This window comes from Trachypithecus francoisi, unplaced genomic scaffold, assembly GCF_009764315.1.
Source record: "Trachypithecus francoisi isolate TF-2019V2 unplaced genomic scaffold, Tfra_2.0 Lachesis_group2, whole genome shotgun sequence".
NCBI classification, from domain to species: domain Eukaryota; kingdom Metazoa; phylum Chordata; class Mammalia; order Primates; family Cercopithecidae; genus Trachypithecus; species Trachypithecus francoisi.
In genome coordinates, this window is record NW_022681465.1 from 110,300,017 (window position 1) to 110,316,450 (window position 16,434).

Below are 16,434 nucleotides of genomic sequence, written 5' to 3' on the forward strand. Positions count from 1 at the left end.
ACTCTCACAGCGTTTTATGCAGAAGAGGGTGGGAGTGATGACTGGATAGAGAGGGGAGAACTGCAGCAACCATGTCCTAGGAGGAGCTGACGGGCCGGGACCACCAAGCGAGTGGAGGGTGGACGCCCCTTCCCTCACCCCGACACCCGCATGCTCTCAGTGTCCGCGCCGCGGGCCCTAGTGCCCGGGCTGAACGCGGGGCCGGGACTCTGAGGACGCCTCCCGCGGGGCGCAGTCCGCTCTGGCCAAGGTGGAGCGGGACGCGGCGCTTCCGACTGTGTGCGGGTCGGGTCGGGGTTGCAGGGATGCGAGCGAGGGCAAGGCCCGCAGGCCAGGGACCCCTGGCGTCCGCTCCTGCCCTGTGTTCCTGCCTTCGGTAGAGCGTTGCGCAAATCTAGCTTTAAACGCCCCAGTCCCCCTCAACTTCCCCACCTTATCTCCTCCCAGGCCCTCTGATTTAGAAATCCTGCAGCCCCCGATAGTTGCACCTACGATACCGACCCTCGCAGCAGCCCTGCGAGGCGAGTATGATCATCCCATTTTTCGGAGTAGCAAACTAAGGTTCAGAGACGACTAGGGCCCAGGTCCGTCTGGTTTGCAGGTCCGCTTTCCCCTCCCTCCGCCAGCGAGCGGTGCATGGGACTGGGAGAGGCAGCTCCTCCCTAATGAGGCGACCCGCAGCCCCGGCCCCACCCCGACTCCGCCCCACAGCAGGGCCCCGGTCCGGGAGGCCTCTCAGCTCGCAGCCCAACGGGACTTGGTGATTGGGCGGGAGGGAAGAGCTGGGTGGGGCTTTCCACCAACGGAGATCGTCTAGCGGGCGTGGTCACGACGAGGGCGTGGCCTGGTGCCCCGCCCCCGTCAGCGCGCTCAAAGTGGAGGGTGACTGCGGGGGCGGGGTCAGAACACTGGCGGCCGATCCCAACGCGGGACCTTGGAGCCCGACGCCGAGCAGCGCACTGGCGGGGCCGAGCAGGTATCGACGACCGCGCGGGGCGTCTTGGGCTGGACCAGGCGGGCGCCTGGGGCCTTCTGAGGACCACAAAGGGCACTGGGGATCGCGGTCCAGGCTGTGCTTCCTCCCGCGGGCCCTGGCCCCTGCCTCCGCCCCCGCCCCCGCCTTCCTGCCGCGAAGCCGGCTGCGGCGGGGCCGATTGGCGCCTGCGCTGCTTCCTGCGCCGGGGCCAGTCTAATGCATGGGGCCCGGGCGGGGGACTAGGGGGAAACTGAGTCACGTCGGTGTGGGAGCAGTTCTGTGTGGGAGGCACCACCCCCACTCGGCTCCGGGAAGGATCCCCCTCCAAGCTATGCTTTAGGGTCCCAGCCCCCACCTGTCTCCACAGGGGCCGCACCCCACTCCCGCCTTCCCCTTCTTCAGCACCCAGGGGTCCCGCCCTGGCTCCCAGTAGCCTCGACTGGTCCCGGAATGGCTGGGAGGATCCACTGCAGCCGCCTCCCTCCCTTCCCCCTCGTGTCCCAAGCCCCCGTGTGCTCCCTACGCTGGGTCTCCGCACAGTGTCAGCTTACACGCCTTATATAGTCCGAGCAGGCTCCAGCCGCGGCCTGCCTGCGGGGACCTGGGGGCGGGGGAGAGGAGAGCCGGCCCCTGACTCACCCGGCCGCCCGAGGCTCCAGGCTGGCTTGCGGGGAGGCCGCGCCAGTTTAGTCCCTCGGCCCACCCCTGGTTGAAAAGAACCTCAAGCCTGGATTCAGGCACCCCGCACCGTTCCAGTCCCAAGGGAAGGGAGGCTGCTCCTGTCTTTCCAAAGTGAGGTCCGCCAGCAGCCCAGCCCAGCCTGACAAAATACCTGCCTACTATGGCTTGGGTGTGCTCAGGGGCTGCCAGTGCCTGCCTGGCCCCTGTCCAAGGCTGGTATCTTGAGTTGGGCCAGCCAGCCTGCCTGCCTGCCCGCCCACCATGCTGGCCACTCACCTTCTCTTCTCTTCTCTCCTCTCAGGAGCCGGCATCATGGATTCCTTCAAGGTAGTGCTGGAGGGGCCAGCACCTTGGGGCTTCCGGCTGCAAGGGGGCAAGGACTTCAGTGTGCCCCTCTCCATTTCCCGGGTGAGCCTAGGTTTGGGGAGGGGGCTCCCCCAGCGGTCTTTGGGTGCTCAAGTCTCCAGAGGGTGATGGGGGGAGTCCTAACAGGAGCTGGTCAGGGGCCAGCAGGCCAGGAGATGTCCAGGTCCGAGATGTAGTGGTACCTGCCCGCTGCAAGGACTCCCAATGAGGTGGATACTGGGAGGGAGCACCCAGGCTTCCCCAGTCCTGCACTGTACCGGATGCTGTTCTCCAAGCCCCTGTGGCCACTTCTGAGGGCGGGAGGGAGGCTCATTGTGCAGGATGGGAGCCTGACATTTCCAGGAGGTATCTAAACTTGAGGTAGCAATGCTTGGAGCCAGGCCCCAGGCAGGGCACTGCGACTATAGGATTTCACTTCAGACGCACTTCTGCCCAGGGAATAGCAGTCCTCATCCTGTTTTTCCAGATGAGAGAAGAACTCATGAAGAGGTGGAGGGGCTCCATGTTGAAGCAGGGATTGGAATTGAAGCACGGGATGGTGTGCATTTTTTGTGGGTAGAAGGGGTCTCTCCCCAGCCTATGTAAGGACCTGCATCCACCATTCCCATTCAGGATGTGGTGGCCTTTGACCCCAAGCAGAAGTGTAGGACAGGGCTCCTCTCTAGGGGCTTAACTTCAGCTTCCAAGAGCCTGCCCTGGTGGGGGTGGAGCTGGAGGCTGGCTCCTCCCTGTAGCAGGGGGATTGCCTTATAAGCCCAAGAATGCAGCCCCACGCTGGGATGGCCAACAGTGGCTGCAGTCTGCAAAGCTGAAAAGGGCTGGCCTAGGCCTGGCCCCCTGAACCCCACTGGTGGGCCCCTCAGCTGGTCACCAGGCTGCAGCTCCAGCTGTATGGTCCAGTTGTGAGACACAACAAATCGCCTGCCCAGAGTGGGTGAGGCCAGCCTGTGGGCTGGCATCTCTGACTGGCCTGGGGGTCAGCAGGGGGTGGGGACTTCCTGCCCCTATATCCGCCTGCCCAGAGAGGCCCACCCAGGCGATGGGTGGGCAGGCAGCTGTTGTCAGGAAGCCCAGGGCAAGCCCAGCCTGGAGGGGCCCAGAGGGTTGTGGCCTGAGGAGGGCGTCAAGGTGGAGTCTGTCTGCAGGAGCTGGGCATGGGGGTTAGGGGAGGCTTTTCCCAGGGGTCCTTTCATGGTGGTCTCCGGGAACCTGCCCTGCCAGCAGGGTAGTGAGGCCAGTGGTCGCCCTACCACACACATCGTCCTACACAGCCCTCACACAGCTCTGAAAACCTACCCAGCGTCCTGCCCCCTGGGAAAGTGCTGGCCCAATGCGTCTGGGGACCCTGAACCTCAGTTTCTTCCCTGATGGAAATGACTTTCAGATATGGCCTGTTGGGGGCACTCCCAGCTCCAGCTCCCTGGTCAGCATCCCCGGCATGTGGGTGGGGCCGGTAGCTGATCCCAGCCCTGGAGTTGGACCAGGGCCCACATGGGTGAGTGAGGTGGGCTTTTCAGAGTTAGGCCAGCCCCCTCCCCCTCCCCTGACCCCAGGATGGAGGGAGGTGGGAGGGGTGAGGGCTGGCCGTGGGCCCAGGCCTGGGTGATGAGGTAACGTCTGGGATTGGGGGGTTGGGCTGCTCAGGCTGACTCACCCCCACCTCATGCAAGGTCCAGCCCCCTGGCTTTTTCCCTCCTTGGCTCTTCTGGCCTTACCCTGCCCCTGGCCTGAGCCCCTCCCTGCCTCTCTCTCCAGCCACCCGCCCAGCGCTGTCTCCTGCTCTCCTGCCGCCCTCTCCATGCTCTGAACACCCCTCATCCTCTGTGCTTTCTGCCCTCCTCACTCTGGGAAGGGAAGCCGTCCCCACCCCCTACCCCCTCTCCAGGAGCCAGCTAGCTGCTCCTGTGCACCCCAAGACCTCCATCTCGGGCTCAGCCCACACCTCCCAGGAGCCAGCCCTGTGGGCAGGGAATGGCTGGGCCAGGTTTCCCTTCTACTGACTCACCATGACCTTGAGTAAGTCACTTCCCCTCTGGGGTGTCACTTCCCCACATACCGTATAAGGGGTTGATTTAGTTGAACTAAAGGTGAGGGAGGGGCTCAGGGTATCTCCAGGTGGGCTGGCCCCTCAGTTGGGGCCCCATGCTCAGCAGAGGTGGCCCACAGTGCCTTAGGGTCAGGGACACTTCCTAGCCCTGCCTCTTACTAGCTGGGTGACTTGAGGCAAGTTGTTTAACTTCTCTGTGTATATTTTCTTTTTTTCTTTTTTCTTTTTTTTCGAGACGGAGTCTTGCTCCGTCAACCAGGCTGGAGTGCAGTGGCACCATCTCGGCTCACTGCAAGCTCCGCCTCCCAGATTCACGCCATTCTCCTGCCTCAGCCTCCTGAACAGCCGGGACTACAGGCGCCCGCCACCACACCCGGCTGATTTTTTGTGTTTTTAGTAGAGACGGGGTTTCACCATATTAGCCAGGATGGTCTTGATCTCATGACCTGGTGATCCACCCACCTTGGCCTCCCAAAGTGCTGGGATTACAGACGTGAGCTACCGCGCCCGGCCTCTGTGTACATTTTCAAGTGCAAAATGGGTAAAATCCCTGATTACTCCACAGGGTTGTTGGAAGATTCAGTGTCAATATCTAGCATACTTGGTGCTCAATAAACGGAAGCAACTGTTCTTATTTAGCGAGTGAGGAAGGGGCCACTGAGCTCTCTTAGCCTTCTGACCTCCCACGCAAGCAAGAAATCATGTTGAGCCCAGCTCGCTTTTCTTTTCCTGGTGCTGTCAGGCTCTGTGTCTGGCTGCCCTGCCCTCTGACATCTCTCTGAAACCTCTTGCCTCCCTTTTCCCTGCCTCAGCTCAGTCTGTGCACTGGCCCACCTGAGGAGCCTCCTGGGGCCTCTGGCAGCCTGGACCCCCCAGATACCCCCCACCCAGTGAAATTGTCTTCCAGCACTGCCTCACAAAAGCCTACTTACTGCAGTGCCAGGCCTCTTGCCAGATGGCTGGGTAGCCCCTTGGGCTCAGACCCAGTCAAGCTGCCCTGCCTGTGTTGCTGGGGCTGGCCTAGAGGCCTGGAAGGGGATTATCAGGGTCACCCCTCTCAGGGCCTGGGAGATACCCCATCCCAGACATTAAAACTGCCAGTGGCCCCCTACTCTCAAAGCCAAGTCCTAGTTCCTTCTGGCATTCAAAGCCATCATAAGTGAACTCACCCGCTAGGCAGCACACCCCCTTCTCCTTTACCGAGGCCCACAGCGTCCTCGAAGTCATTCCTGATGGTCTCAGCTCATCCTGGTGGCAGCCATTTCTCCCAGCCTACTGTCTCCTCTCATTGCCACAGGAACCAGGGACTCCCAGCTCAAGAGCCTGAAGGATTGGGGTTGGAGAAAGTTGGCAATTGAGGGCTTGGGAATGACACCCATGTATGGCCTGTGAAGCCCCGGCTGTCACCTTAGGCCCCATTCAGGCAGTGATCACAGGGAACCGGAAGATAACAGGGCCTGTTCTGGCTCTCAAAGGCTCCTAGGAGATCCCTGCAGATGGCCCCTGACAGGGTCCTGGGGGGTAAGAGGTCTGTAAGAGCCCCCGGTGGTTTCAGGGAGGAAGCCGCCCCCTGCATGGGTCAGACGGCATATCTGGTAGGTGGAGAGGCCTGGGCAGGAAACCAGCAGGAGCCTCAAAAGGCAATGGTCCTCCTGAAAAACTTGGGCTTTAGCCTGAGCCTGGCTGTTTGTGGACATCATAGCAGTTTCTGGACTGTGGGGGAGGGTCATGGTGGTGAATAAATAAGCAGTGTGACTGGGGAAATTGTGAAGCTCGGGTGAGTGCCACCACCTGAGTTGCTTTAGTGTCCAGCAGCTGCCTAGATCTGTGTTGAATGAAGAGCTCTCTGGGTTCTGGAAGTGGGGCAGCTTTGGGTGGGGCAGTGTTACCACCATCAACCTGGCTTGGGTCTGCAGGGGCCAGGGCCTCAGTCACTTTGCTTCTCTCTCCATAGCTCACTCCTGGAGGCAAAGCGGCGCAGGCTGGAGTGGCCGTGGGTGACTGGGTGCTGAGCATCGATGGCGAGAACGCAGGGAGCCTCACACACATCGAAGCTCAGAACAAGATCCGGGCCTGCGGGGAGCGCCTCAGCCTAGGCCTCAGCAGGTATGCGGGTGGGCATGCATGGATGCGGGTGGGCATGCATGGGTGCGCGGGCGCTGGCAGAGGGGATCCCCGCGGGCTCAGCCCGCTGTCATGCTTTCCTTCTTCTCCAGGGCCCAGCCAGTTCAGAGCAAACCACAGAAGGTAGGAGGCAGGCCGAGACATCTGGGCGGAGGGCGGTGTGGGCTTGGACGGCCGGGCCTGCTCGCCCTCCTGGCACATTCTCGGTACCCCAATTCCTGGCCGGAAGTGGAGGGCAGAAACGAGCTAAGGCGGGTCTAGGGCCCTGGAGTTGAGTCAGGGGCTGCCGCACGGTCCTGGCACCACGCATGTCCGCCTGTCTGTCCGCCTGCCTGCCTCCCGCCATTGGCACTGCGTGCTCGCCCGCACTCGGTCAGCCCTCGGTCCTGCGTGGACTGAGATCACCACTCCCAAATGGGCCCCTTGAAACCTGAGTTGTCCTCTCCCCTTAGCCTCCAGACAGATGTGGGGGGTGGGGGTGGGGGGCTGGAGCTGCCGCTGTCCTCTGGCGCAGGCGCCCCACTCCCACCCAGGTCCCCACCCTACCCCGCCCGCCCGCCCTGCCCGGCTCTGTCTCTGCCCAGGCCTCCGTCCCCGCCGCGGACCCCCCGCGGTACACCTTTGCACCCAGCGTCTCCCTCAACAAGACGGCCCGGCCCTTCGGGGCGCCCCCGCCCGCTGACAGCGCCCTGCAGCAGAATGGGTACGTCGGCCCCTGCCCGCCCGTGCCCACGCCCACGCTATCAGGCCCCCTGTGGCCCCACGCCCGCTGCCCGCTGCTGCTCAGTCTGTGCTGCGCCCCAGCCTGGCGGAACCGTGCGGCAGCGACCCCTGGTGGCCGGGGTGGGGCTGCAGGCACAGGGCCCCTCCCGAGGCTGTGGCGCCTTGCAGGGCACCGCCCTGGGGAGGGGTCTCTGAATGAGGCCGCGCCCTCCGCTGGCGGCTGGGGGTTGGGTTGTAGTGTCCGGCCAGCTGAGCCCCAGACACTCAGTGCCGCCTTGTCCCCGGCTGTTCTGACCCCTCCCCATCTTTCTTCCTCTCCTGTGTCTGTCCCTTTGTCCCTTTATCTGTCTATCTGTCTTATTTCCTTCACAGGTGCAGACCCTTGACAAGTCAGTGAGCCCCCTCTGCCTGTCCCTCTCTTCTTCCTTTTGGCACTCTGGGCGGCGGCCCCTCCCCACCCTGGCTGCCCTCCTCTCCACTTCGCCCTCCTGTCCTCTCACCCACCCGCCCAGCAGGGCTTCTGGCCTCACCCTTACCCATTCCCTCCCATCACTGTAACCCAAACCCACATACACCAAATCCTGGGAGGGGCTGCCCCCACTGCCCACCCCCAGTGTGGGGTTCTGAGCCACACCCTCCCCACAGACAGCCGCTTCGACCGCTGGTCCCAGACGCCAGCAAGCAGCGGCTGATGGAGAACACGGAGGACTGGCGGCCGCGGCCGGGGACAGGCCAGTCGCGTTCCTTTCGCATCCTTGCCCACCTCACAGGCACCGAGTTCAGTAAGTGCCAGCCCAGGGCAGGGGGTACTCTCCTGGCCCCCAGCCCAGTCGTGAGCCCTGACCCTCTGTCTCTCTTGGTCAATGCCTGCCTCTGCCCCCTCAGTGCAAGACCCGGATGAGGAGCACCTGAAAAAATCAAGGTACAGGGACGGGCATGAGCCCTTCTCCCACCTCCTGCCTCTTCCATTCCAGCTACTGCCCTATGTCTACTCCTGAGGCTCCCAGCTGGGGCTCTCCATTCTCCTTCCTTTCTTCCCTCCCTCCTTCCTTCTTTCCCTCCCTCCTTCCTTCCCTCCTCCCTCCCTGCCTCCCTTCCATCTCTCCTTCCTTCCACTTCTTCCTCCCTCTCTCTCTGCCCCTCAGGGAAAAGTATGTCCTGGAGCTGCAGAGCCCACGCTACACCCGCCTCCGGGACTGGCACCACCAGCGCTCTGCCCACGTGCTCAACGTGCAGTCGTAGCCCGGCCCTCTCCAGCCGGCTGCCCTCTCTGCCTCCCTCTTTCTGTTCCTCCTGCCCAGGGCACCCCCTTAGTGCCTCCAGCTTCTGCCTACCTCACCCCCCACTTTCCTGCGCCTGGCCTGAGCCTCCTGCTGGCCTGGCCCTGGCCGCACGACTGGGTTCATCTGACACTGCCTTCCCTCTTTGCCCTGTGGTACTGCTGTCTGCCAGGTCTGTGCTGCTTTGGGCCTGGAAATAAACATTCTCAGCCCTGCTTGCTCTGCCTCTGTTTTCTATCTTTGTGGACCTGGTTTGCATTTGGGGTGTGGGGGTGTTTCATGGTTTGGACTCAGTTTGGGCCCTGCCGTCCTCGTTTTCAGTGGGAGGGGGGTACCTGGCAAAGGGGCCCTGCCCTGCCATCGCAGATGGCTTCCCAGCATGAGGGGAGCCCCGAGAGCTGCCTCAGAAGCGGGAGCCCTGCTCCATCCCCAGCTATAGACAACACGCCAGCTACCTGGACGTTGCTATGAGAAGCTGCCCTTCCCATCCCTACCCCAATGGGACCTGGAGTCCAGCTCAGCAGTTTCCATGCCCCCAGGCATCTCCCGTGGGGCCAGCAGGACCCAGGTTGGGGGGTGGGGCCATGCCAGGAAGCTCAGCCATGCAGGGCCTTGAATGGCAGATCTTGCAGCCAGGTGCCCAGGACAGAAGCCCCAGCCCCAGCCTCATCTACACCCCAGGAGCCCTGGCCTGGTGAGAGGGAGTGGGCTCGGGCCTGGGCAAGGGTGGGCAGCCTCCAGGGCATGGGGGTGGTGGGCTTCTCTCAGCTCCCTGGGGCTCCACCCCCTGTCCTTTGGGGTCTGTGGGTACCCCTTTAGAGCCACTTTCCCCGGCCCCGGCAGGCGCTACCACCCCCAGCCCCACCAGCCGCCCGCCCTGGGCGGTGGACCCTGCGTTTGCCGAGCGCTATGCCCCGGACAAAACGAGCACAGTGCTGACCCGGCACAGCCAGCCGGCCACGCCCACGCCGCTGCAGAACCGCACCTCCATCGTGCAGGCAGCTGCCGGAGGGGGACCAGGAGGGGGCAGCAACAACGGCAAGACTCCTGTGTGTCACCAGTGCCACAAGGTCATCCGGTGGGTGTCCTGTTCCAACCCTGGCTTTCCCATCCTGCAGCCCAGCCCCACCTGTCTGCCCACCCATCTTGCCTCAGCTGTGACTGGGGGGAATAAGGATTCAGTTCCCAGCTGGAGTAGGAGTCGGGACCTGAGCTGGGTCCTCAGATTCTTAATCCCACGCTACCTACCCCAGCCTACCCACAACACTTGCTAGCAGCATCTGCCCTGGCGAAATGGCCAAAGGGCCAACCATAGGCTGAAGCTGTACCCTTACCTTTGCTGCTTTCTAGGCCAAGAGGGGCCTGCCCCTTCCAGTGCCTCTGCCCCCGACTCCTGCTCTCTGTCTCTCTCTGCTCTCAGAGCATACAGGCCTAGAGCCCCTCCTCCCTCTGTGCACTGCCCCGTGGGGCCAAGCAGCATCAAACACCCGCCAGCATCAGCATGCTGGATTCTAGAGCCTTCCTAGTCCTCAGCCCTGGCCTGCTCTTGACTCTGTCACCCTTTTTTTTTTTTTGAGATGGAGTCTCACTCTGTCACCCAGGTTGGCATACAGCGGCACAATCCCGGCTCACTACAACCTGTGCCTCCCGGGTTCAAGAGATTCTCCTGCCTCAGCCTCCTGAGTAGCTGGGATTACAGGCACAGGCCACCACGCCTGGCTAATTTTGTATTTTCAGTAGAGACAGGATTTCACCATGTTGGCCAGACTGGTCTCGAACTCCTGACCTCAGGTGATCTCAGGCCTGCCTCAGCCTCCCAAAGTGCTGGGATTACAGGTGTGAGCCACCGCGCCCAACCAACTCTGTCAGCTCTTGCCAGGTAGATCAGGCAGGCCAGCAGGATAGGATGGTCCCAGGGTTTGCCCAGGGGCTCCTCAGCTTTCATGAGGCTCCAGTCGTCAGCCCTTCCTCCCGGGGTCCTCCCTGCTCTAAAATTGCCTCTCCTGTCACCAGCAGTTCAGTGTGACGGGCTGGCTCTACAAGCTTCATGGCTGTCATGGTCACTTCCCAAGCCTGTCTTCTACCCTGTGTGGAAAATGGGGAGAATGAACTCTCCCTCCCAAGGCTTCCCGGTGGGTGGTCAGTCAACCTGCAGGGGACCAAGACCTCCACCTCCTGTGCATGCGCTCCCTCTCACTGCCCTCGCCTCCCGGCAGGGGCCGCTACCTGGTGGCGCTGGGCCACGCGTACCACCCCGAGGAGTTTGTTTGTAGCCAGTGTGGGAAGGTCTTGGAAGAGGGTGGCTTCTTCGAGGAGAAGGGCGCCATCTTCTGCCCGCCATGCTATGACGTGCGCTACGCACCCAGCTGTGCCAAATGCAAGAAGAAGATTACAGGCGTGAGTAGGGCTGGCTGGCGGGGAGGCGGGCCCAAGACTGTCAGTGGGAAGGAGGGCTGCTGGGCAACCCTCAGGCTGGGGGTCTCCCCGAGTGAGCCCTCCGGGTCCTTACCAGCCTATATAGGCTGCGGTACTGGCCTCACCCTGCATTAGTCAGGATGCTGTTAACAAATGACCATGTTCCTGCTCAGAAGCCGCCCAAGGCTGCAAAGAGCATGAGGACCAAGCCTGGAGAAGCTCTGGGCCCTCATGACTCCCACTTTGGGCTCTCCCTGCCCTGGTGAAACGGTAGAAGGGCCAGCTTTACATGCTGAAGCTGCTCTGTCTCATGCTTCCTCCTTATTTCTGGATCCAGAGCCAGAGCTGCCAGGGGTAGCCAGAGAGCTCTGTGATGGTGCTGTTCATATCAGTGAGGTTTTACCTTGACCACAAGTAGTGGGAAACTCAAAATAATGGTAGATTATTCCTCGCCTAAAAACATCTAGGGGTGGGTGGTCTGGGACTGGTCTGGTGGACCCAGGCTCCGCCTTGTTGCTTGACTGTTCACAGCACCTGCTTACTTACCACTCATAGAGAAAGATGATACTTCAGCCTCTGCCAAAATGCCCACCTTCCAGCCAGCAGGAAGTTGGAAGGGGAAGAAAGGGGACAGAGCTCCATGGCGTCCATCCTTAGAGGATGCTGCCACCTGACTCTCTGCTTCCATCCCATTGGTCAGAACTCAGTCACATGACCACACCCAGTGGCAAGGGAGGCTGGGAAATATGGTCTTTATTTTAGTTACCCATGTGTCCAGCAAAATTGGGGGTTCCATCAGTAGGCAAGAAGGGGAGAATGGCTGGGTGCGGTGGCTCACGCCTGTAATCCCAGCACTTTGGGAGGCCAAGGCAGGTAGATCACGAGGTCAGGAGATCAAGACCATCCTGGCTAACACGGTGAAACCCCGTCTCTACTAAAAATACAAAAAATTGGCCAGGCGTGCTGGTGGGCGCCTGTAGTCCCAGCTACTCAGGAGGCTGAGGCAGGAGAATGGCGTGAACCTGGGAGGCGGAGCTTGCAGTGAGCCAAGATTGCACCACTGCACTCCAGCCTGGGCGACAGAGCGAGACTCCGTCTCAAAAGAAAAAAAGAAAGAGAAATCTGCCTACCAGCCTTGGGCTCCCACCCTACCAACCCACACCCCTGGTAGAGCCCCGTCTCCCACCAGCTCAATGCCCAAGTTCCTTCACTGTGACCTTGTCTGCTCCTATACAACAAGCAACACCAGATAGTGAGAAGAGCCAGCCAGACATGGGCACAAAATCTGTTTCTGTGATCTATTGGCTGTGTGAGCAGGGGATAGTTGCTTTCTCTGGACCTCACTAAAGAGAAGGGTGGCACTGTGCTAGGGCCAGCACGGTTGCAAGGTAGATGTAAGATGGGATACAGGTGTTGTGGAGGGCAGAAATGCGCCATCTGAAAGCTGCGTGTCACCCACACGTAACGTCTTGTTTGGCCTACACTGTTTCATTTTAAAATCAGTAGCCAACAATTTAAAATCAGAAGATTTGCCTGATGCAGTGGCTCATGCCTGTAATCCCAGCACTTTGGGATGCCAAGGTGGGAGGATTGCTTGAGCCCAGGAGTTCAAGACCAGCATGGACCCCTGTTTCTACAAAAAAAAACATTAGAAAATTAGCCGAGTGTGGTGGTGTGCACCTGTGGTCCCAGCTACTTGGGAGGCAGAGTGAAAGTGAAATATCCTGTTTTTTATTTCTTTATGTATAATGATAGGGTCTTGCTCTGTTGCCCAGGCTGTAGTACAGTGGCATGATCACTGCTCACTGCAGCCTTGATCTCCTGGGCTCAGAGGATCCTCCCACCTCAGCCTCCCAAATAGCTAGGACTAGAGGTGCCCACCAGCATGCTCAGCAGATTTTTAAATATTTTTGTAGAGATGAGGTTTTGCTATGTTGCCCAGGCTGGTCTTGAACTCCTAGCCTCGAGCAATCCTCCCACTCTGACCTCCCAAAGCACTGGGATTACAGACGTGAACCACTGTGCCCAACAGATTTCACTTTAACACCTAGATCTCAGCCTGAGCCAGGCAGGCATTCCTGAATGAACCAGTAGCACTGTTGCCAGAAGAAGAGGTGCTCCTCTGTATGACACAGTCCCCAAGTGGCCCTTGCAGGGATTGGATCTGGGATCCCTGGATTTAAACTCAGGGCCATCCTCATAACAGCCTCACAAGGCTGGGATTAGCTTCCCAGTTCACAAGGAAGAAACCAAGACTTGAGAAGGTCAAGGTCTGGCCAAACCACAGATCTCGGAGCCTCATGCCGCCTTGAGGCCCCATGCGGCCCTCTGCCTGCTCCAGAGGTGAATACTGCTGGCCCTGGCTGGCCCCAAGGCTCCTAGGGAACAGCCCAGCCCAGGGAGAGCTCAGCGCCTTGTGCCTCTGCCCCCTCCCACCTCCTGCGGAGCCCAGTCAACTCACCCACAAAGGGCCAGGCACTGTGGGGCTAGATCAGCTAACAAAACAGTTGATGCTTCATGCCCTTCTGGGCTTTACGTTTTGGCTGGAAGAAGAGGGGAGAGGCAGACAGTAAGCAATAAGCGCAATAAGTAGGTTGCCTGGAAGTAATGTTAGATCACATTATGGAAAACAGGAAAGAGTAGAGCAAGAAGTGCTTGGGCGTGGTGTAGGGAAGGCAGCTGGCTGCTACTCGTGTGGTCAGGGTGGGACCTCGTGGAGAAGACTGCATTCGAGCGGAAACTTGAAGAGGGTGAGGGGTGAGCCTTGAGATATCCGGGGCAGAGCAGTCCAGGCAGAGGGGACAGCCAGTGTCAAGCCCAGGACAGGAGCGTGCCGGGTGTGCCAATTTCAGGCAAGAGGCCAGTGTGCAGAGGCAAGGTGAGAACGCAAAGGAGAGCAGTGGGGGAGACGGGTGGGAACGAGGTCAGACCTGCTGGCCTCCGGCGTCTGCGTGGGGCTTGGTTCTTGCTGGGAAAAATGGGAAGTGGTAAGGGGTTTCATGCAGGGGGATACAGCCTGTCTCGGGTTGCAGGGGCCTGCTGCGGCAGCTGGGATCAGAGGGAGGAGCTGTAGGCCAGTTGTGTGATCCCAGGGGCCAGATCGCTGTGGCTCACCTCGCATCAGGGAGGCTGTGAGAAGCACTCAGAATCTGGATATGCCTTGGGGGTGGGCCCCACTGGATTTCCTGGTGGACCTGGTGTGGGGTGTGAGAGGAGGGTGTGTTTGGCTGCAGCAAACGGGAGAATGGAGTTGCCATCCGTGTTATGGGGATGCCTGTGGGAGGAGAGGTTTGGGGTGAGGGGATCAGGAACTGAATACTGGACATGGCAGGTCTGAAGGCGCAGTGGATGTCCACTCAGAGACCTTGGAGTTGGAGATGGAGGCATGGGAGTCCTGAATGGTTAGATGTAGCGTTTACGATGAGAAGGAACAGGGCCCGCGGCCAGCTGTCCTGTGTTCCCGTGACCCAGGGGAGGGCGGGAGGGGCCTGAGCCTGCCGAGTGACTGGCACCTCCTTCCAGGAGATCATGCATGCCCTGAAGATGACCTGGCACGTGCACTGCTTCACCTGTGCCGCCTGCAAGACGCCCATCCGGAACAGGGCCTTCTACATGGAGGAGGGCGTGCCCTACTGCGAGCGAGGTACCCGCTGGCCAATGAGGGTGAGGAGGGATGGTGCATGGGGCAGGCATGAATCCAGGTCCCCTTCCTCTCTGCTCCCATCCTCAGACTATGAGAAGATGTTTGGCACGAAATGCCATGGCTGTGACTTCAAGATCGACGCTGGGGACCGCTTCCTGGAAGCGCTGGGCTTCAGCTGGCATGACACCTGCTTCGTCTGTGCGGTGAGAGCCCCGAGCCTTGGCCTCAGCCCCAAGTCCACCGGCCCTCCGTTCGTTGCCTGGGGGATGCAGGAGAAGCTGGGAAGGGGCCTCTACTGCTGCCCCCGACCCCATGTGACTGGGCCTTTGCTGTCCTTAGATATGTCAGATCAACCTGGAAGGAAAGACCTTCTACTCCAAGAAGGACAGGCCCCTCTGCAAGAGCCATGCCTTCTCCCATGTGTGAGCCCCTCCTGCCCACAGCTGCCGCGGCGACCCCTGGAGTCATGGCCCGGCATTTCTGGGTAGGGCTGGCAATGGTTGCCTTAACCCTGGCTCCTGGCCCGAGCCTGGGGTTCCCCGGGCCCTACCCCACCCGCTTTATCCTCCCACCCCACTCCCTCCACCACCACAGCACACCGGTGCTGGCCACACCGGCCCCCTTTCACCTCCAGTGCCACAATAAACCTGGACCCAGCTGTGTCTTGTGTGCCGTTCCCCTGTGCACCCGGAGGGGTAGAACTTGAGTCACGTGGCAGGGTGGAGCGTAAGATGGATTCCTTGGGCTGGCCATCTTGGTGGTCCTCGTGATGTGGACATGGCAGGCTCATGGTTAGTGGAGGAGGTACAGGCGGGACCCCATGTGCCAGGCCTGGTGCCCACAGACATGAGGGACGCCACTGGTCTGGCCTGGCTTGGAGGTTAGAGACGGGTAGTTAGGATGGGCGTGGTGGATCACGCCTGTAATCCCAGCACTTTGGGAGGCCAAGGCGGGCAGATCACTTGAGGTCAGGAGTTTGAGACCACTCTGGCTGACATGGAGAAACAACGTCTCTGGTAAAAATACAAAAATTAGCTGAATGTGGTGGGGTGTGCCTGTAATCCCAGCTACTCAGGAGGCTAAGGTGGGAAAATCGCTTGAACCCGGGAGGTGAAGAGTGCAGTGAGCTGAGATCATACCGCTGTGCTCGAGCCTGGGTGGCAGAGTGAGACCCTGCCTCAAAAAAAAACAACAGAAGGGTAGTCGTAGTTGGGGGTGGATCTGCAGAGATACGGGGTGGAAAACAGCAATGGCCACAGCAAAGGCCTGGAGGGGCCAACTGCCGTCCAAACAGAAGAAGATGGGACTGGAGAGGGTAGCCTTTATTTAGGTCCTGGGAGGCCACAAGTGCCAGGCAGTAGAGCTGGGGCTGTCTCTTGAGGTCAGGGCAGGGCACAGCACAGCAGAGTTTGAAATAGATTTGTGTTTTCTAGAAAGAGGCCCCAGGACACTGAGGGGGTACAGGAGGGAGGCTGGGAGGAAGAGTTGCAGCAGTGGCCTAGGGGCAGAGGGTAATATGGCAGAGATGGGACCTAGTGACAGGTCCAGGGGATGAGGGATGGGGAAGGACAGCAGCTTTGCCAGGCATCTAGCCTATACCAGACATGCTCGTGTCTCCCGCAAACCTCCTAGCAACCTTGCACCATGTCTGTGATCACCTATTTCATTTTTTCTTTTTCATTTTAATTTTTTTTTGTTGTCGTTTTTAAGAGACAGAATTTCCCTAGGTTACCCAGGCTGGTTTCAAACTCCTGGGCTTGAGCAGTTCTTCCTCCTCAGCCCCAAAGTGCTGACATTACAGGTGTGAGCCACCGCGCCTGGCCCAATTATTTTCTACGTGAGGCACAGAAAGGTTGGGAGACTTGACCAAGGTCAACGCTGTCATTGAGCTATGAGCCAGACTAGAATCCAGGCCTGAAGCTGGGTGCGCTGTCCCAGGACTGGCTGGCACTGAGTACCATTTGCCAGCGAGCATCTCTCTGGGATGCTGACTTCTGCCTGGTACCTGGAGGACTGTAGGCCTTGGTGGTGGCACCATCACTCCGGGGCTTCCTGCCTCCCACTGATGCTCTCACCACCCTAGAGGGACTGTCACCTCTCCTGTCCCAAGCCTGGACTGGAAAGACTGAAGAGAAGCCTTAAGTAGGCCAGGACAACTCAGTGTGCCATGGCTGCTCAT

General features: G+C 60.1%; 1 protein-coding gene across 14 annotated transcripts; it reads left to right on the top strand.

The window, feature by feature from the left end:
- The first annotated feature begins 832 nt into the window (after positions 1–832).
- PDLIM7 (PDZ and LIM domain 7) lies at positions 833–14,917 on the top strand. Of its 14 annotated transcripts, none has more exons than XR_004429888.1 (15): positions 833–976; positions 1,959–2,065; positions 2,490–2,561; positions 3,408–3,518; positions 6,025–6,176; positions 6,287–6,317; positions 6,779–6,897; positions 7,563–7,699; positions 7,803–7,839; positions 8,631–8,891; positions 9,041–9,275; positions 10,414–10,594; positions 14,135–14,255; positions 14,343–14,458; positions 14,595–14,917. XR_004429888.1 is itself a non-coding variant. In XM_033179993.1 (15 exons), the coding sequence occupies exons 2-15, from the start codon at positions 1,970–1,972 to the stop codon at positions 14,679–14,681; spliced, it is 1,650 nt and encodes a 549-aa protein (XP_033035884.1). In that variant the 5' UTR covers positions 833–976; positions 1,959–1,969; the 3' UTR covers positions 14,682–14,917. The 14 variants fall into 14 exon arrangements, 12 of the variants coding, with proteins under 12 accessions (XP_033035884.1, XP_033035885.1, XP_033035887.1 ...); XM_033179993.1 differs by having other exon boundaries at positions 8,737–8,891; XM_033179994.1 differs by having other exon boundaries at positions 8,830–8,891; positions 14,595–14,915.
- The last annotated feature ends 1,517 nt before the right edge of the window (positions 14,918–16,434 follow it).

What these genes read in the sequence shown, in the direction of transcription:
- PDLIM7 (XM_033179993.1), top strand. Translation starts at nt 1,970, where the DNA reads ATGGATTCCTTCAAGGTAGTGCTGGAGGGGCCAGCACCTTGGGGCTTC. An exon ending in TTGGACCAGGGCCCACATGG is followed by an intron (nt 3,519 to 6,024) that starts GTGAGTGAGGTG and finishes CTCTCTCCATAG; the next exon opens with CTCACTCCTGGAGGCAAAGC. An exon ending in CAGTGCCACAAGGTCATCCG is followed by an intron (nt 9,276 to 10,413) that starts GTGGGTGTCCTG and finishes GCCTCCCGGCAG; the next exon opens with GGGCCGCTACCTGGTGGCGC.